The sequence below is a fragment of the Mirounga angustirostris genome, unplaced genomic scaffold, assembly GCF_029215605.1.
Source record: "Mirounga angustirostris isolate CCGP_5_RB_7025 unplaced genomic scaffold, mMirAng1.0.hap1 SCAF_13, whole genome shotgun sequence".
In the NCBI taxonomy this organism is placed as follows: domain Eukaryota; kingdom Metazoa; phylum Chordata; class Mammalia; order Carnivora; family Phocidae; genus Mirounga; species Mirounga angustirostris.
In genome coordinates this window covers 90,920,440-90,938,074 of record NW_026991721.1, presented here as the reverse complement: position 1 = coordinate 90,938,074, position 17,635 = coordinate 90,920,440, and the positions used below count along the sequence as shown (strand labels likewise).

General features: G+C 53.1%; 1 protein-coding gene across 1 annotated transcript in view; it reads left to right on the top strand.

Annotated features, from left to right (window-relative positions):
• Window positions 1-17,635, top strand: part of GRAMD1B (GRAM domain containing 1B) — a 169,878-nt gene that overhangs the window by 116,688 nt on the left and 35,555 nt on the right. The window contains exons 3-4 of the mRNA XM_045894811.3: window positions 9,031-9,241; window positions 15,355-15,375. Of these exons, the coding sequence (XP_045750767.2) occupies window positions 9,031-9,241; window positions 15,355-15,375 (232 nt within the window). The remainder of the gene's footprint in view (window positions 1-9,030; window positions 9,242-15,354; window positions 15,376-17,635) is intronic.

Sequence of the window (17,635 nt, the reverse complement as noted above, 5' to 3'; positions counted from 1 at the left end):
AGAGGAGAGGGAACGAGATGTTCATCTCTGTCAAAATCTTGCTCTTGCAGCAGGTGAGGGAGGCCCCTTCTGTGTCGAGCTCCACCGTTGCGATTGTGTGAACTGTGTTAGGGCAGAAAGGCAGTGTCCCGGGAGCCCTGTCCTTTGCTGCCCTTTGCTGAAATGCAGCAGGCTGCTCTGTCCAGGCCAAAGCCTGGCGGGCTGGGACCACGTGGAGACTCTGCCGTGGCCTAAGCTGGGAAGAGAACCTCTTGCGCCCTTCAAAACAAAACAAAAAACGAAAACAACACCAACAAAAAAGCATCTGTGTCCTAGTCGCCGCCTGGCCTTGTTCTTCAACCAGGTAATCACAGTTTGCCACCAAAGGCACGGTTGGGTCCACAAAGGAAGGAACTGGACCCAGTGGCAGAGTTGTCCTCAGGCTTAGAGTCCATGTCATAGGTCCACAAAGGGTGGGTTCCATACAGGATCAAGAGGAGCTCCTCTTATACGTTTCTCATCCTTTCAAATGTCCTCCTGTCCAATATCCTAAAAAGTGGGGGGTGGGGGGAAGGGGAGCCACTGAGATTCGTGCTGTTGAGCCCTCTGTGCTTGGGCGTCGGGATGTCCCACTGCCTGTTAACCCCCTGGGGGACAGTCCTGTCCTCTCTCTGGACCTGTGCTTCCCATCCACCAGGGAGAGGGTTGGACAGAATGAGCCCTTCCCAGTCTTGCTCCACACCAATCATTCCTTGGGGACCCGAGACTGGGTTTATTGTCATGGGTAAGTGGGGGGCCAAGATCAGGAGCTCCAGGACTTTATAACAAGGAGTGAAGCAGGCCTGGGAAGATCTGTTTTTTCTAAGTGACTTGGTATTTTGCTCCCTAAGGAGAAGGATCCAAGGGGCATTTGGGGCTCTGCTGGGATTTGTGATTTGGGCCATATTCCCCCTCTACAAAGCTCCTGTTGGGTCTGCCCTTCCCATTTACCATGCTGTGGTTTTATGAGGGTACGTGGTTAAGTGACAGGCCAGGAGTATAGAGAGGAACTGGAAAACAGCCTGCTTCAGGGAGTCCTAGTAAACTGAATTGGGAACCAGTTTAGGTGGATGGTCTTAACAGAGGCATTTGCATGCAGCATGTAAATTCATTCATGTCAGTGTTAGGCAAATACACCTGTGGGGCTTTCTATCTCAGGCACTTGAGCATGTGCTATGGGAAAATTCAAAGTGGAGCTGGCTAATTCTCCTGGGTATTTGCAGTGCTGATAGAAGGAACCAAGGAGGATTACTGACGAAAGCTCAGAATTGGCATGGGGATGGGAGGCGCAGAGTTGGATCACGGAATGGTTGTCTGCTGGGAACTGGGGACCGCTAGAGATCAGAATCAGCTTTAACTCGATGCCCCTAAAGGCAGGGAGGGTGCCTGTCACATGGTTGTGGGTGTGGATTCTAATGGTAATGGTCAGGCTCCCCATATACCAAAAGAAGGTGACACTCTCCCATTGGGTGCTGCACTCTCCCATTGGGTGCTGAGTCGTGGCCTTCTTTACCTTGAGAACTACGTCTCCATGCCCGCTCCCCATCAGCTTTAGATTCTTCTCCGTTGCCAGTTTCTATGGCAAACTCAACTGATTTTCTGTTGCAGCAAGTTCACCGACCTGGTACACTCTGAACAGCTGATTGACTCAAAGAGCCCTAAGCAGGTTTCTGTTGTTTGGGACAGATAACGTTACTTACCCCTCAGTACTTAACAAGATTCGTCCTTGGGAGTCCTCTCAAATTTGAGAGTGCAACATCTACTGTGGTGCTTGTTTAGGATGCAGATTCCTGAGACCTTCCCTTGGAAATGATCATTTATTGAGTGGGGGAGGACTGGGATTCTGCACCCCAGGTAGATGTGGTCCCTGAGATGAGAAGTAATGCTTGCGAGCATTTGAAGCTTGTCCATATAATCCTCTGGGGAGAGCGGGCAAGGATATTTATCCCACATTTTACAGAAAGGAACAGAAGCTGCCTTAATAATAATACCAGCAGCTCCATCATATTTACTGAGCATTTATGATATATCAGGCACTGCGCTAAATACCTTATGGATGTTATTTCATTTGATGTTCACAGTCCTATGATAAAATTTTGGTATCTCTCGTTTGTCCAAATGGGAAAATGAGAACCAGAGGCCAGTGTCACATGGCAAGTGGCAGAGCTGGGACTCAAACCGGAGCCCGCCGACACGACTCCACCGACTGGCGGCCAGTCCTGACGTATGGCCCAAGCAGGCCCTCAGCAAGCAAATGTTTCGTTTGAAACTGGCTTGGGAAATTTCTAATTAAACGCTCTATTAGTTTGGGGTGCTCTGGAATGTATCAGGCAGTCAAAAAAAAATTTTTTTTTCACCAGTGGCCTGGCTTTGATACTTCAATGCCAGCCGAACATTGGATCAGAGAAGTCATTGCGGGGCTGGGCTTAGGGGACCAGATAAAGTGAACACGAAGTGTCCAGGTGTGAGAATCTGACTGGGAATGAGCCAGGCCGGTGGAACTTGCTAGCGAGTAGGAAAGGGACGGCTGTCATCCCAGCAGGTGGAGGCTCGGGTGCAGAGCGACAGGCCTGGACTTGCAATCTCGGTAGCAGGGATGATGATGCTGAAGGCACACAAGTGAACTTGAATGAGGAACACTGGAACCCCAGCTAACTATTCTGCTCTGCTCAGGGTTCTGAAAAATGCACGGATGGCTGCTCAGGGAGCTGGCTTGCTGACAAAGGTTGCTAGTGCCCGCAGGACCCACGCCGGGTATAAGGACGGGAAAAGAAAGCATAGAATGAGGGCTCCCGGGGTGCCTGGGTGGCTCAGTCGGTTAAGCGGCTGCCTTCGGCTCAGGTCATGATCCCAGGGTCCTGGGATCGAGCCCCACATCGGGCTCCCTGCTCTGCGGGAAGCCTGCTTCTCCCTCTCCACTCCCCCTGCTTGTGTTCCCTCTCTCACTGTCTCTCTCTCTCTGTCAAATAAATAAATAAAATCGTTAAAAAAAAAAAAAAAAAGAATGAGGGCTCCCATGTCTCAGGTGAGGGTGGGAGATGCTACAGAGAGCCCAGAGAGCCTTTGTCCTCTTCCCATATGTCTGTTTCTCAAGGACTCCACCCAGACCTAAGCATTTAGGATTAAAATGCAGTATGACGTGTTGTCGTTCGACTTAAGGAAGCGCTATTTGTTAGCAAGGTAACCAGGAGAGGAGTGAGAAAGTCCTTGTTGGAAGTCTTAAAAAAGGAGAGATGGGAAGTGAGTGGATGACCTCTGGGCCCCCCCTGCAGTGACTGGGTTGGAAATGGCTGGTGGGGGTCTCAGTGGACCTGTTACTGGGGAGAGTTGACAATTGCAGCGATCTTAGAAGTATCAGCTTTAGGGTGTTACGCCTCAGTGACACATAGTTTCTTGTAATGCTCTTGAGTATTGCGTGCTGTTTTAGGCCTTCACACCTTTGTTTATACTGGGTTTTTGTTTGTTTTGTTTTGTTTTGCCTGCGAACATTCTCTTCCCTCCTTCGACCATGCCCTTAACCTGGCTAACTCTAACATTATTTAGATCCCCGTTCGAGTCTCAAGTGCCATATCCTCAAGGAAGCCTTTCTTGATCCCTCAAGTGTAGATAAGATTCCTTGACTCTTCCCTGTCTCGCCACTCGTGGCTTATGTTAAAAGGAGGAGAGTGCGTGTCTGGCTCTTACCGATTATAATGTCCCAGGGACAAGGATCCTTTCTTACTCATTCTTACGGACTTGAATGCCTAGAGTGATGCCAGGTGCCCAGTAAGTGTTTCTGGAGCAGAAGACAGGTATGAAGGCATATCACTTTGGCCAGGCATTTATTAATTTCCCTATTTCTTAGGTTTCTTATATGGGAAGTGACAAGCTGGATGTATTCTAAATTCTGGAAGGGGGTCATAGTCCAGTAGTTCCTCCAATATCAGTCTTCCTTCCCTTTCTGTAGCAAATCTAAGGTCCTTTTTGGCTTTAAATTCCCACGATTTTGAAACCTAATGTAATACTGTAATTAATAATGGTGGCAGGATAGGATTAACAGCACACCACAGAGTTTGCTCCAAAGACACGATAGTGTAGGGTTAGGAGATACATGGGAATTAGTTTTATTTGCTCAGCAGGACATCCAAAGCCTATAGGATAATGGGGTAGCTTTTATTTATTTTTATTTTATTATTATTCTTTTTAGAGAGAGCGTGAGTGGGGGTGGGGAAGGACAGAGGCAGAGGGAGAGGGAGAGAGAGAATCCTAAGGAGACTCCACATTCAGCACAGAGCCCGATGCAGGGCTTGATCTCACAACCCTGAGATAACGACCTGAGCAGAAATCAAGAATTAGACCCTTAACTGACTGAGCCACCGAGGCTCCCTGGATAATGGGGTATCTCTTAAAAGAGGATTAGCTATGTAGCAAATCTAATAGTGATTTTGCTGAGTTAGAACTACAGCTCCAAAGGTGTCTTCTTGTATAGTGGAGGATCAGAGCATGCGGATGGGTTGGGGGGTAGTTGGGGTTTAGTCTTGAAGGGTAAATGTTGGAAGGGTTGGAGGGGAAATGGTATTTTTGGAATGAGAGACACTGAAAAATGTGGAAGGGAGAGAACATGGCACAAGGATTTGTAACTAGTCCTGGGTGGCCGGGGAAGGGGGACCTCTGGGAGGAGTAGCCAAGGATGGAGCTTTCCGAGGTAGCTGGGAGTAAGATCATTGAGGAACTTCTGTGCCATAGTTTGGAGATCAGATTTTATTCTAAGGGGATGGGAAACCGTAGAGGGCTTTAACCAGGGGAGGGGTGGTCAAAATGGCAAAATCACTTCTTAGAAAGTTCCTTTTGATAGCAAAGCAGATATTGGATTGAAAACTGGAGGCAAGAAGCTGATTCTTTCTTTCTTTCCATCCACCTACCCACCCCATCCATCCTTCTATCTATTCACCCAGCAAAGAAGTATTACTGAATGCTGGTTCTGAGAACAAGCTCTATCATCAGATAGGCCTGAATTTCAAACCCAGTCTTGCCACTTACCCTATCTGTGTGATTCTGGGTGAGTTACTGAATCTGTCAGTAATTCACTTTTATCACCTGAAAAACAGGACAAATAATCATGTCCGTTAATACTTCGTAGATTGGCTGGGGAATGAAATAGGACAGTGCATCATAAATACTTGGCACCAGGCTAGGAACTCATAAACATTCAGAAACTTGTAGCTATTTTTGTTAACAGGTTGAAGGCACAGACTCGGGAGCTTTCATGATACTGGGGACTGCAAAAGCCATGAGGATTGTGAAAACTTTCACTAGAATGATACTCGATTGAGTGGACATCTACTGAGCACAGAACTACTTACAGAGCATCACACTGGGCCTTGTGGGAGGTGCACAGGTGGGTGCTGCTGAGAGTGTGCACCAGGCGGAATATGGTAAATGCTCTAGTCAGTTCAGTAGTGTGGAGACTTTGGAAAGCTTTTTGGAGAAGGTGGAGCTTGAGATGAGTCTTAAAGGCTGAAGAGGACTTCCAGTAGGTAGATACGGGGCGGGGAAGGACTCTTCACACACAAGTAGTGGTAGGTATGGAAGTCTGGAGGCAGGAGGAGGAGAGTGGGTATTAAGAAAACCAGGGCTTATAAGATATATAGGACTATACATGAGAACGCTCAAAGATTGTATAAGGAGAGAGAAAGTACTGGAATACAGGTAAGCGTCAAAGTGATTTTCAGTTGAGAACTTCAAATTCCATTCTGAGGATTTGAGACTTTAATGTGAATGCTGGGGGTGGGGGGGTGGGCAGAAAGATGCTATCAGGCTTGTATTTAGGATGATTGAATGCCAGAGGTGTGAATGAGCACAGGAGAGGAAAGGGAGATGAAAGAGACTGCTTAAAGACTATTTTGGGAGAGTCTCAGGAAGGGGCCCTGGGAGGACGGGGAAGAAGGATGGGTTAAAGAGCTTTCAGCAAGGGCGCCTGGGTGGCTCAGTTGGTTAAGCAACTGCCTTCAGCTCGGGTCGTGATCCTGGAGTCCCAGGATCGAGTCCCGCATCGGGCTCCCCGCTCAGTGGGGAGTCTGCTTCTCCCTCTGACCCTCTCCCCTCTCATGCTCTCTCTCACTCTCTCTCTCTCACTCTCTCTCTCTCAAATAAATAAATAAAATCTTAAAAAAAAAAAAAAAAAGAGCTTTCAGCAAATAGAATTGATGGGATCCAGCGCCTCGCTTACTGTGGGGTGAAATGGAAGGCGTGGATTTGCAGCCTGAGAGACCGGGAATGATAATGCCGTGGAGAAGGGGCAAAAGCAGAAGGAGGTTCAGGACGAAGGACAGCAAGCTGGGCTTTCAGTCTGAGTGGCTTGTGAGACATGGGTTTGGAGCGAGTGTCCCCTCGGCAGCAGATTGCCGGGCTGAAGTGAGGAAGTGTGTTGAGAGCCCGAAGCAGGTAGGGGAGTGAGTCTTCTGCTGTAAGGCACAGTCGAAGCCCTGTGAAGCAGGAGATGGTGTGTGCAGTGAAGGACTCAGCTTTGGGGAAGGACCACACTTCAGGCGGAGTTAGCAAGAGAGAAGCCAGCGTCTGAGGCCGGAAGATGAATAGAAGAAAGAGGTGTGTGGCATCCGGGAGGGGAGGAGAGATCTTCAGGAACAGCTCAGATGATCAGTAGGCTTAAAAGCACAGGGACTAAAGGGACAGATGACAGTATAAGTTTATCGACTAACATTTTGACGGATGTATGGAAAGCCGAAATTGACGTCTCCTTGGGTGGCATACATCTGGTCAGCTGATAGGGGGCCACTAGTTGGTGAGGGAATCTCAGGGACATTTTGATCATTGAGTGTGAGATTCATGTGGTTTGGGGCAGTTGGAGTGAGTTTCCTCAGGTTAGAATTTTGGGCTCACCCCTCACTGAATCCCTCCTCAACAGCCTGTTCTCAGTGGGGATGGAGAGTTTGGAGAAGGATAAAGGGATCTCCTTTCCATACCTGCACCTGGAATCACCATGTGTCAAGATGTCCCTTATTGATGGGAAAGACTGGAGCCGAGCTGTGGGTGTGTTGCGTCTGAGACGGGCACGTGCTAGGCGTCGTCCACACCCTGGTATATCTGTGGGCAAATGCGTTGAGGTTACGGGTAGAGTTCCTGGCTGTTCTTCTAGCAAAGCAAATCTAGAAGACCATTTAATCCTTGGAGTACTTGGCCATGGGTTGAAATCGGCCCAAGAGAGAGGCAGCTACCTCAGAAGGGTGAGCTCCTGAGTCTGCCCTTCCAAAGTTTCCAGAGGCTTCCCCCGGAGGCCATGTCCCACCATCTCCTTGCCACCATTCCAAGGCTCTCTCTGCTTTTCCAGCTGAAGAAAAGGTACATAATTTCCTCTCTCCAGGGTTTGCATAGTGAATGAGTTGAGGGGTGGGGGGGATGGTCAGAGGATAAAGATGGTAGGGATGGGGTGAGAACTTGAAGAGCTTCTTTTTCTAAATCACAGGTACTGTTAGTATTTTAAGTGAGATCTAAACCTGCAATCTGTTTTAGGGTGAAGCAAAACATCGGGTCTTACCTTACGTGTCTCCACACATCCTCTGGTCACATTCCTCTCCCTTTTCTCTGGCCTTTGTTTCACATTCCTTCAAAAGTTTGAGCCCTCCCCCCCACCCCATTCCCACACTTGCTTGTTTGGGCTCTGGGCTTCCTTCGTTCTCTGCTGAGGATCCCCGGGTGGAAGGTTCTGCTTGAAAGGTACATGGTTTTCATTGCAAATGGGTCCCATGGGACATCTGAGGTCATAGCTTGATCTTCATGCAAATGACCATGTTCCCCACCCTGCACGGCACTCCCTTAGGGAAGGCTGGGATGAAGGGGCCCTCACAGCCTTGGATCTGGGCTGTTCCCGAAGCCTGACCCTGCTCTCTGACAGTCACTGAGTGGGTAAGAGGGACCCTGGGTTTCTCATCTCCCCCCGACCCCTGCCCTTGTGCTTTCTTTGGGTTTGCGGTCTCATCCTTGCTTTCCTTCCCATTTCTCCTCTTTCCCACTTAACCTTGTCCTTGTCCTTGTCTTCTCTTGCTCCTTCCTCTCAAGCAAAGCAAACACTTGTTAGAACTTGGCTGCGTTCAGTTTTCCTCCCCTCTTCCTTCATCTTCTGTTCTTCTCTTCCATCAAGAGCTCAAGCTCAGTATGCAGCAGTAAATATTTATATAGCTTATAAGCCTTGGCGTCTGTGGGTTTGGTACCATGGGACGTATAAGATGCTCATTGGAAATGCAGTTGGGTGGTGGGGACTCTGGAAGGCGAGAACTTCTGATGTGTTCATCTTTGCCCTGGGCCGGGGACGCGGAGAACAGCACGGCTTACAAGGAAATACTCCGAAGTGTGTGAGTTGCAAGTCAGAAGACCCAGGTTTTGTTTCTAAGGCCTCTGCGATCAGAGGACACTTTAGCTCCTTTCTGCCATGCATAGGGCTTCATTTTAAAAATAGGGATTATGGCCCTTGTCATACTGCCTCTGTGGAGGAATGTTTTAAGAACCTAGTGAAATAATATGCATGTGACTGCTTTGAAAAGTAGGATTATTCTTGACCATTTTTGTGGGCACATTTCTGCTAAACAAAATGTCGAAACTGCATCGGCCGTGTTTGTGTGAGAGGAGCTCCTAGTTTTAGATGATCTCTGATACGTCTTTCGGCTCTTAAATTCTGTCTTCCCTAGACGGTTCTTGGCATGTAATAGGGGCTCTGGCAATATCTGGATGGATGGACAGACAGACGGTCGGACGGCTGGATGAATATCTAAATGTCTAATTGCCCTACTTACCCCTTCGAGTCCCATTTCCATTTCCCATTGACACCACCGCCCCCTCCTGGCCAGCAGCAGTATTACGGTGCCGTGAGTTGGTGGCCGGGCCCGTTTCTCCCCAGCCCCTAACCCGGGCTCCCCGACCCGGCTCCTGGGGACCCGGCTTTGGCCTCCCATCCCTGACTGCTTGTCTTCCCTCCTCCTCCCTTCCCACCCCACTCCCTCTCTCCATCTGCCCCTGCAGCACTGCCAGTAACTCAAACCGCAGCACGCCGGCCTGCTCCCCCATCCTCCGGAAACGGTCTCGCTCGCCAACCCCGCAGAGCCCGGACGGAGACACCATGGTGGAGAAGGGCTCGGATCACTCCTCCGACAAGTCCCCGTCCACGCCGGAGCAGGGTGTGCAGCGCAGCTGCTCATCACAGTCTGGCCGGAGTGGCGGCAAAAATTCCAAGGTGAGCTGGACCCTGCCGGGCCTCCGCTTCCTCGTTAGCCGGCTTCGGGGAAGCCAGTGCTGGGGGGAGGGCGGGGTAGAGAGCCCCTTCCTCCAGGGCCCTTGCGTCGGTGCGGCAAGGGTGGGACAGGCCGGGGAGCCCCTAGTTAGGTGTTACCTTCTCGGCTGAGCCCTCAGAAGGCCCCCCGGGAACTCGTCGTGTGACTCCACAGTGACTGTTTTCTCTCTTTGGGCTGGGGAGCCTCCTAGACCTTGAGATTTGGGAAAAGGGTGCTCTGGGGACCAGGGGGGCTCATCTGTCTAGCCCTGCTTCCTTTTTCAAATTTGGGGTAGAAGGGGACATTATTTGGGACAAATACAGGGCCCAGGAGAGAGTCCTCAGGAAGAGAGGTGTTTTTAACCCGCACCCTGGCTCGCTCTCTCTGCCTTATCTTCGGTAATACCCCACTTGGTACTCATTTGGCCAGGAGGGCGGTGACTGGGCCTCTGGGTGGCTCCCAGGGTGCTGCCTGCTGCCTGAGGACCTGGGCCTTTGCCTGAGGAGGGGCATAACAGAAGCCCCAGGGGGGCCTGGGCTACGGATGGGTCCCCAGAGATCTTCTTCTCCCCTCCTCAGTCCTTTGGGAAGCAGGAGATATTCTTTGCCTAGATGCTCCTTCAAAAAGTTTCTCTTTACTGCGGACTCCTAGGCCCTGGGGAGGGGAAGGGGCCCCTGGGAGGCGCGGGTGCTGGCTTCCCACCTGATTTGTCTTTTGATTTCTTGTTCTTCCTCTTCTTCCCCACCATTTCCCAAATACTTCCTTTGCATGCATGGTCTTAGTCTCACAAGCGCCTCTCAAAAGTAAGCCATCTTTTGTCTCTGTCTTTGGTCTCCCCTCCGGTGTTGAATTGTATGTAGTGCTCCGCACCCCTCCCTCCGCCCCCGCCCACTCTGGCCCATGTCTCGCTTGGTCCCTTTCCCAGAAGGGCCGGCCCCACAGCCCCCTGGCAGGCCGGCTTGAAGTCACTGAGGGACCGTTCCTATTGCACCCAAAGTCGGAGAACAGACCCATCCCCCGTCCTCCCCTGTCTCTGCCTGCTCCCCAAACACTGCCTTGGGCTGGGAATCTCTTCCCTCCTTACATGGAGCCATCTAGAAGCAGAGTCCTGCCAGGGCTTACTTTCGTTGCTTTGGGGAAGGGAGGCCCCATCCAGTGGGGCTTCAGGTCCTGATAGCTCCTTGTACCTGCTTTAATGGGTGAGTCCTGATTCCCCGGACAAGATGCCTGAGGGTCACAAATACCCATAGGTGAGTTCCCTGGTGCGGTAGAGTGACCTCAGGAGCTCCACCTGGCACCCTCCTTCCCTCTGCCTGCCCACTGACAACTGCTCAGCCTGAGCACCCTTACCGCTTCCACCCACTGCCCAGCCCGGGGGCCCGTGGTGTTCTCCGGACCCTGAATTGTGATCAGAGCGGAACTCTTCTCCCAGAAGGGCACCGTGCTAGCATCTAGCGGTTGGTGGTCATGGATGGTGGCCCCTCTCAGGCCCCGCAGCAATGCGACCAGGTCAGGGAGGCAGTGGCAGAGTCCGCCCCCCGAGATTTCAGAGGTCCGAGCAGAACTTGGAGGGAGTACAGTGTGAGCAATAGGTATTTTAGAACAGCAGGGCTCAGGAAATAATCCCCACGGGGGAAAGGAGGTGGGATGTCGCCAGGAGAAGAAAAAGCAGAGGAATGCCTTAATAATAGTCTTGAGCCTCTGTAAGTGTTTTGGGGAGGAGGAGGAGGGCGAACAGCTGTTCTCTTTCCTGAGGGAAGAACAAGAGACTTCAGGGCTAATCCTGGAGTCTGTGACCTTCAGGCTAAAAGCTGCCTCTGAGGACTTGAAGCGATGGCTGCTCGCTGTGGGGAGGGGAAGAGGAGCTCTACCGGGCATGAGCAAGGACTTCTCTGTGGGGCCAGCGCCCCATGCCAGCCCCTCGCCCCTCTGGCTGGGGAGAGCACGCGTGTTGCCTGACACACTCATTGGGTTGCTCCATCTCTCTGGTTCTGCCCACGGACTTTGCACACTTTTCCATCCAAAGGTGAAGCTGCAGGCTTCTTACCCTCTTACCCCACGCCTAGCAAGGCACTCGGTGGGCACACAGACCTTACTGATGGCCCTCAGTCCCCACCTACGGTGCTGCCTCCAGGTGCTGGGTGGAGGTGAGCACTCGCTAATGAGAATTTTTAAACATTTCCTGCTGAACTGCGGTGTTCTTTGGGAAACGATTGTGAAGGCCAGGCTCCTGCCCCCAGGCAGCGTCAAGTCTAGGAAGGGAGTGAAGGCGCATGCCTAGATTGTCCACAAACCGAACCTGACTGTTGGAAATGCATGTGTAGCGGGGGCTGTTACAGGTCGGAGGCCGGGGAACTCCTTTCTGAGTGGGGTGGCAGGGGCGTGTGTCCGGGAGCTGGTCCACGGAGCCAGGCTGGGGCCCTGAGAGGCAAAATAAGGCATAAAGAAGGGACCATGAGCTGAGCGTGAATTCAGAGTTAGCCGTGGTCCCCCTTTCATGAGGAGTTGATGGGGGAGGGAAGAGAGGAGGGGGGAGGGGCTGGGTTTTATTTTCCCTTTGAAGAGATCAGGGGAGGCAGACACAGAGTCCGGGACTCCCCTGGTTTGGAGAGCTGCAGGGAGGAGGCGGGGATGCCCCCTCCCTGGTGGACTCCGGTCTCAGGTTGACGAAACACATCCACGGTGAGGGATCTGGTAGCCAGAGCTGCGGTCTCTTCCCAGCCACGCCACCTCCCTCCCTGCCTCGCGTCCACCTCACAGGGGAGGACACCTGTGTTTTCCAGGCAAGCTGGAGAGGGCTTCCCCTTCTCCCTGGAGCCAGGCGTCCTGCAGCGTCTGCCTTCCCTCCCCGGGGCCTCCATTTCCTCGTGTTAATCTGCAGGGCTCAGGCTAGGGGATCCTAGCCCCACACCTGTGAATCTGTAACTAGACCGCTGAGGCTGACCCTTCCTGGGTGCAGCCCTGCCCAGAGCAGCGAGCTGGAAGACGTCGTCGAGGCTTCTTTCCTCTTCCCTAGACCCCTTGAGTTTGTGCCACCACCCAGCTTCTGCTCTGTAGTGCTGCTAGAGGCCACTAGGGGGAGCCAGTGGCCGCTGCCTGCTCCCAGGAGCTCCTGCTCAAGGGCCACCCCTGCGGGGGTTCCCCTTCGCCCCCGTAGCCCAGTTGAATCCTGGGCTGGGTGGGCTATGTCATCCCGGCTCACTGGCTTTGCTGCTCCTTTCCCCTTGACCTTTTCCTTGTCTTTCAATCTTAATTTTTATGGTTTTCTTTCCAGTATGACAGACTTAACCTGATCAAAGTAAGAAGTCTCTCTTATTTCCTACTTCCTCTAAGTAGAGCTCCTCTCTCCCCCTCCTCTGGACCCCCAGCCCCCATCCTCCCAACTCCAGGAGCTTTTGCACTGGGAAGATGTTTTTAGGGAAGGTGGGTCTGTCTCCAGGGGCCTTGTGTTCCTTTAGTGCTTGTTCTTGAGACCCCTTCTAGGGGATAATAGAAATGTGCTCCACTCAGCTCCCTGTCCTCAACAGCTCTGTCTTTGAGTCCTTTTCCTGACTCCCTCCTCCCCTTTTTAGCCAAATCCATTTGTAACCTTTTGGAAAAGGCTTCACCCCCACTGCCTAGTTCTGTTTTCCCCATGCTTCTGGCCCTCTCTGCAAAGGAGGGGCATTTCAGGGAACCTGCAAGGGCAGACAGCCTAACTCGTGCCTCTGCTCTCCCTGCACCTGGTTTCCCTGCCTCCATGAGCTGGGGACTCAGCCCTGGGAGAGTGAAACTACGAGGGTGAAATTTGCCTCCAGGAGGCTGGTCAGAGTTCAGAGACCCATACCCACAGTGGGTATTCTCAGGAGCTACTGTGGATCAGGATTGGGGAACATTTTCCCCAGGGGTACCCCCAGTGGTGGCAGATAAGAAGCTGCCTAGAGATGGCTGCTTGGGGTAGAGTCTCACGCTGAGGGAGAAGACAGAAGTCCTTGCTCTTGATGGTACATTTCACATTTCAGTACTTGGGAACACAAATTCTTATCCCCTCCCTTTACAAAAGAGCAAATATCACACACAGAGGTGTCACACAGAGATGGGACACAGGTTCCGTGGCCAAGGCTCTTTGTTACTCTGAAGCCCTTTGTTCTGAACAGATTCAGAAGGGACACATATCTGTGTGGCAGTATAGGAAGAAAGAAAATCTACCTCTTCTGTGTACCTTAGGCAGGAACGAGAATACTGCATAGGAGTAATCATAAAGGATCTTGGGTCCCCATACCCAGCCTGGGTTCATTCCTGTTGCCCCCTTCCCTCCTAGGGCCTTCCGTGAAGGCCAGGACAGTGGGGTAAGGAGCTGGGGGTGGGGGGGTGGACAGGCGACAGTGTTTTCTCAGCTATGAAGCAGGTGTCCGAGGGCCTGGCTTTGGGTTGATAAAATGCTGGGAGCTGGGCAGCTGTCGAGGCTGACAGCGCCTAGGGGGTTCCTCCGCACTGCTGAGAGATGGGGTTCAGGGAATGTCTGCACAGCCTCATGCCCTGTGACCTCAGAGGCAGGCCCCAGGAGCGAAGACCTCCCGAGGTGCAGATCAGGTCAGACGCAGCCTCTGCCCCATCTGCTCTCCCCTGGGTCCGGACGGCCTTTGCCAAATGTTTGCAGGCTAATTTTCGGATCCAGGTGCAGGATTCCCATGTTGACAGTAGCTCCCCAACAGTGAAATAGTTGGTTTTAAGTATTCAGATGTGGCCCCTTTACCTGCTGAGACCTCTGGATCAGAGGAGAAGGTCAGGTCGTGATTCGAGTATGTGGCTTGCAGATGGGCCATAGTGACAGCCTTTGTTGGGAAATGACTGTGAGAGCATCTAAAGAGTTCTTCTGATGGAGTGGGAGAGCGGGCGAAGGGGGAGATTGTCGCCCGCCCTCCACCCCCGCCAGACACGCTCCCAGTGGACATTCTGAGACTGTGACCTTTCTTTCCCTTATGAGTCAGGGCTTCTTAGACGAAGTGGGGGGATAAAGGTTGCCTGTTGGCCCAGAATCCACACCTCGTGTATAGTTGTTGACATGCAGGCAGTTTCCCCTATATAGTGATCCTTTGCTGCAGTTATACCTTTGGCAAGCTTCTTAAAATCGAAAATACCCCATCTCCAATCTAAAACTGTTGGATCGGCACCTCAAGGGAGGGGGCCCAGACAACTGTGTGTGTGTGTGTGTGTGTGCGTGCACGCACACGTGCACGCATGCATGTTCCTGTCTGCCTGTCTGTTTTTCAAGTGGGGTGTGCATAAAGGACTCCTGGCCATAGAGGTTGGAGGTAGACAAAGCACAATTTCGGCCATCCCTCTCAGTTGCCATGAAAACGAGTCACCTTTGCCCAGGGCCAGGAATGGAGAGCACCTGAATTCTGGAGCTGGCACGGAGTCTTGATTTTGTTGGTAACAGAATTACAGCACCACGAAGCTGGGAGGCAGGCACCATTAGCAATGATGTGTTTCAACCTTCCTCCCAGGGCAGAACCCCCAGTACTCCCCTACCTTTATCACCTCAGTCATCAGCCAGTGGTTGAGCAGGAGGAGAAACGGACTCCTCTGCTCCCCGAGAACATAGTTGGAGGAGGTGTCCAGGCAGCTCCTTCTCTTCCTTTACCCCAAGGGTCCCCTCTTGCCGTCTGCAGAGGGGCTGACTTGGGGCAGAAGGCTGGGTTGGTCTCTATCTGCACTTTGCTTCTGGTCAGGGCCCATCTGGGGACTGGGTCTTGGATGCCTGCAGCGCATCCTTTCCCCCCATCAGAACCTCGTGATGGGGCTCCAACTCCCTTCCAGCTGAGCTCTTGGCTGGTGCTGCCACTGCCTGCCGTCCCGACCTTGGTGAGGCTTCCAGCATGGACCTGCCCTGGGCCTCCTTTCTGGAGCTGTCTTGAGAAAGGAGGACCCCTCTTGAGCAGCCACATGGGAAGCATTCAGCTGCACTGGGTTTCCTCCTCCCTGCCCGTCCTCTGCTGTCTGTGTAACCTTCCCTCAGGAGCCAGGCATACCCTGGCCATTCCCACCATCTCTTCCCTGACTAATGGTACCTTCTCTTATTTTGTCCTTTCAGAAAAGCCAGAGTTGGTATAATGTAAGTATCCCTGTTTCTCTTCTTGTTGGGTACACGGGAAGCGGGTGGGGGATGGGAATGGTCGGGGAATGGAGAGGCACCGAGTGCAGTTCGGCTGCCCCATGGGCTTGAGCCAGTTGAGGGGCCCCTGGCCAGCCCCCGCCCTCAAACTCACTGGTTATCCTCTGCAGCAGGACAGGACTGCTGGTGAAGGAGGAGTTGATTCAGGGAGACCAAGGAGGGCCGGCCCTCCTTATCCTCCCCTAGACTCCTGGACAGGGCTCCTCCAGCCCCAGTGAAGGGGACTGGCTGGGGGAGGCATCCAAAGACCAGATGGAATTCTGGGACTGGGTCAGCCCCAGGGCCTGAACTTGGGACCAAAGTTTCCTTCCTTTAGCTGACACATTTTGGGGACAATGCAGCCAGAAGACTTTTCCCCGTTAGTAGAGAGTCCGTCCCATGTAATGGAATTTGACTTCTGCCCCAAGACCCACCTGCAGTGCCCTAAGGGATGTGTGCCTTCTAGAAGACATCCACTACTCTTGGGTCTGTGGTGAAGGTGTAGCCTGGGGTCGTCTGTGGTGGTGGCTCACCCAGCCGCTTCATAGCCAGAAATTGTGTTGTGGACTAAGCAGTCCCATCCAAGACCACAACCCCCATCACACAGACTGGGCTGCAGCGTTTTGAACTTTTCCCCTGGAGGGCAGCTGACCGAAGTCTCAGCCAGCCCCCGCCACATTGTACTCTGCCCTCTGGGACTGCACCGCGGAAGGCCTGGCCTCAGGTCCCCATCGTTCTGCCCCGAGCCTGCTTTTCCCCACACTTGCGTCTGCTTGATCATGCAGGTACCACCCCTCCACCTCCCCTGGCACCGGGCTGTACTCCAGCAGGTTTCGTGGGCATGCGGAAAGTGGGGGAGAAGGTGGCTGTGAGTGACAGAGGCTGTGGACACTGGGGTGGGGCGGGGAGGCTTGCATTTAATGTAGGGACTTGGGTCCGAATCGTGTGTTCGTGCGGGGTGAGGTAGAGGGATATTTTCTTTCGCACGAGGCTCAGGGATGCCCCAAAGCCAAGCACATGCCAGTCAGCCCCGGGGCTTCTGACCTCTTGCTGCTCAGCGGGCCTGCCTCTTCCTGGGGAGCTCTGCCCACCTAGCCTGGTACACACGAGGGGAGGTTGGAGGGCCGTGCTGACGGAGACGAACTGTGGGCTGAGGTGGCCTGGGTCGGGGAGAAGCCAGATGACACCCCCTCATTCCCCAGCCCTTCCCCTTGGACCCACCGTGGTCTTCAGCCCCCGCGCTGCTTAGAGCTCACATCCTGGAGGCGACAGAAGCTGCTTCTGTGAGGGAGGAGAGTGGGGGCCGCTTTCCTGGGAGCCATGTGGGGCCTCCAGCATCCCTCGCCTGACAAAACCTCCACCGCTCTCAGCGGTATTGCAAAATGAGTGCCCCCAGAGGGAACAGGAAACAGGTGGCTGCAGACATGTCAGACCATTGAAACATCCAAATTTGGACATCCAAATCGCCCCCCCCCCCCCCCAGCCTCTCTTCTCTTGCTCGCTCTCTTTCTTTCAATCAGGCTCTTCTGTTCCAGCTCAGTTCCCCTTATTTGACTCCTTCCCTACCCTTTCGTCTCTGGTTCCTCCTCCTCTCCTTTCTCTGATTTCCATTCTCTGGCTGGCTCTCCCTCTCTGCCACCAGCCAGCAGGTTCTCCTTCCCCTCCCTGGCTTCCCCATTCCGTCACCTCAGGGCCTCTCTCCGCCCCGCACATCACAGAGTGAGGGATAGCAATGGATGCCAGCCAACTCAGGGGTCCCAGTGACAGATAAGATGGCAGAGGAGCTGGGAGTGACCGGAGCCCCGCTTCCTGCCCGATGCCCTGCAGCTGGAGACCCTCCCTGACTGCACATCGCCTTATATAATGGGCCTCCACGTAGTCAGCTCCCAGGCCTTCCTGGGACTCACAGATGGTCAGTGTCTTCTCCAGCCTCCTACCCCCGCAGCCCGAATGAATTGCAAAAATGTGACGGACTCTCCACTCGGCACAAATCATTAACTCACAGAGGCCTAGTGCACAAGGGACTCTGCTGAGCAGTGTTTCGCGCCCCCCCCCCCGACTGCCCCCCTCCCGGGACGCATGCTCTCACTCTGGAGCCAGACACCAGGGGACCCATCCAGAAATCTCTTCTTGTGACTCCCTTTTCCTCGGCTTTGTCTCCGCGTTGCCAGGCAGATGTGGCTCCTTGTCTGCCTTCCATCTGCCCGGGTCCTGCTCCGCT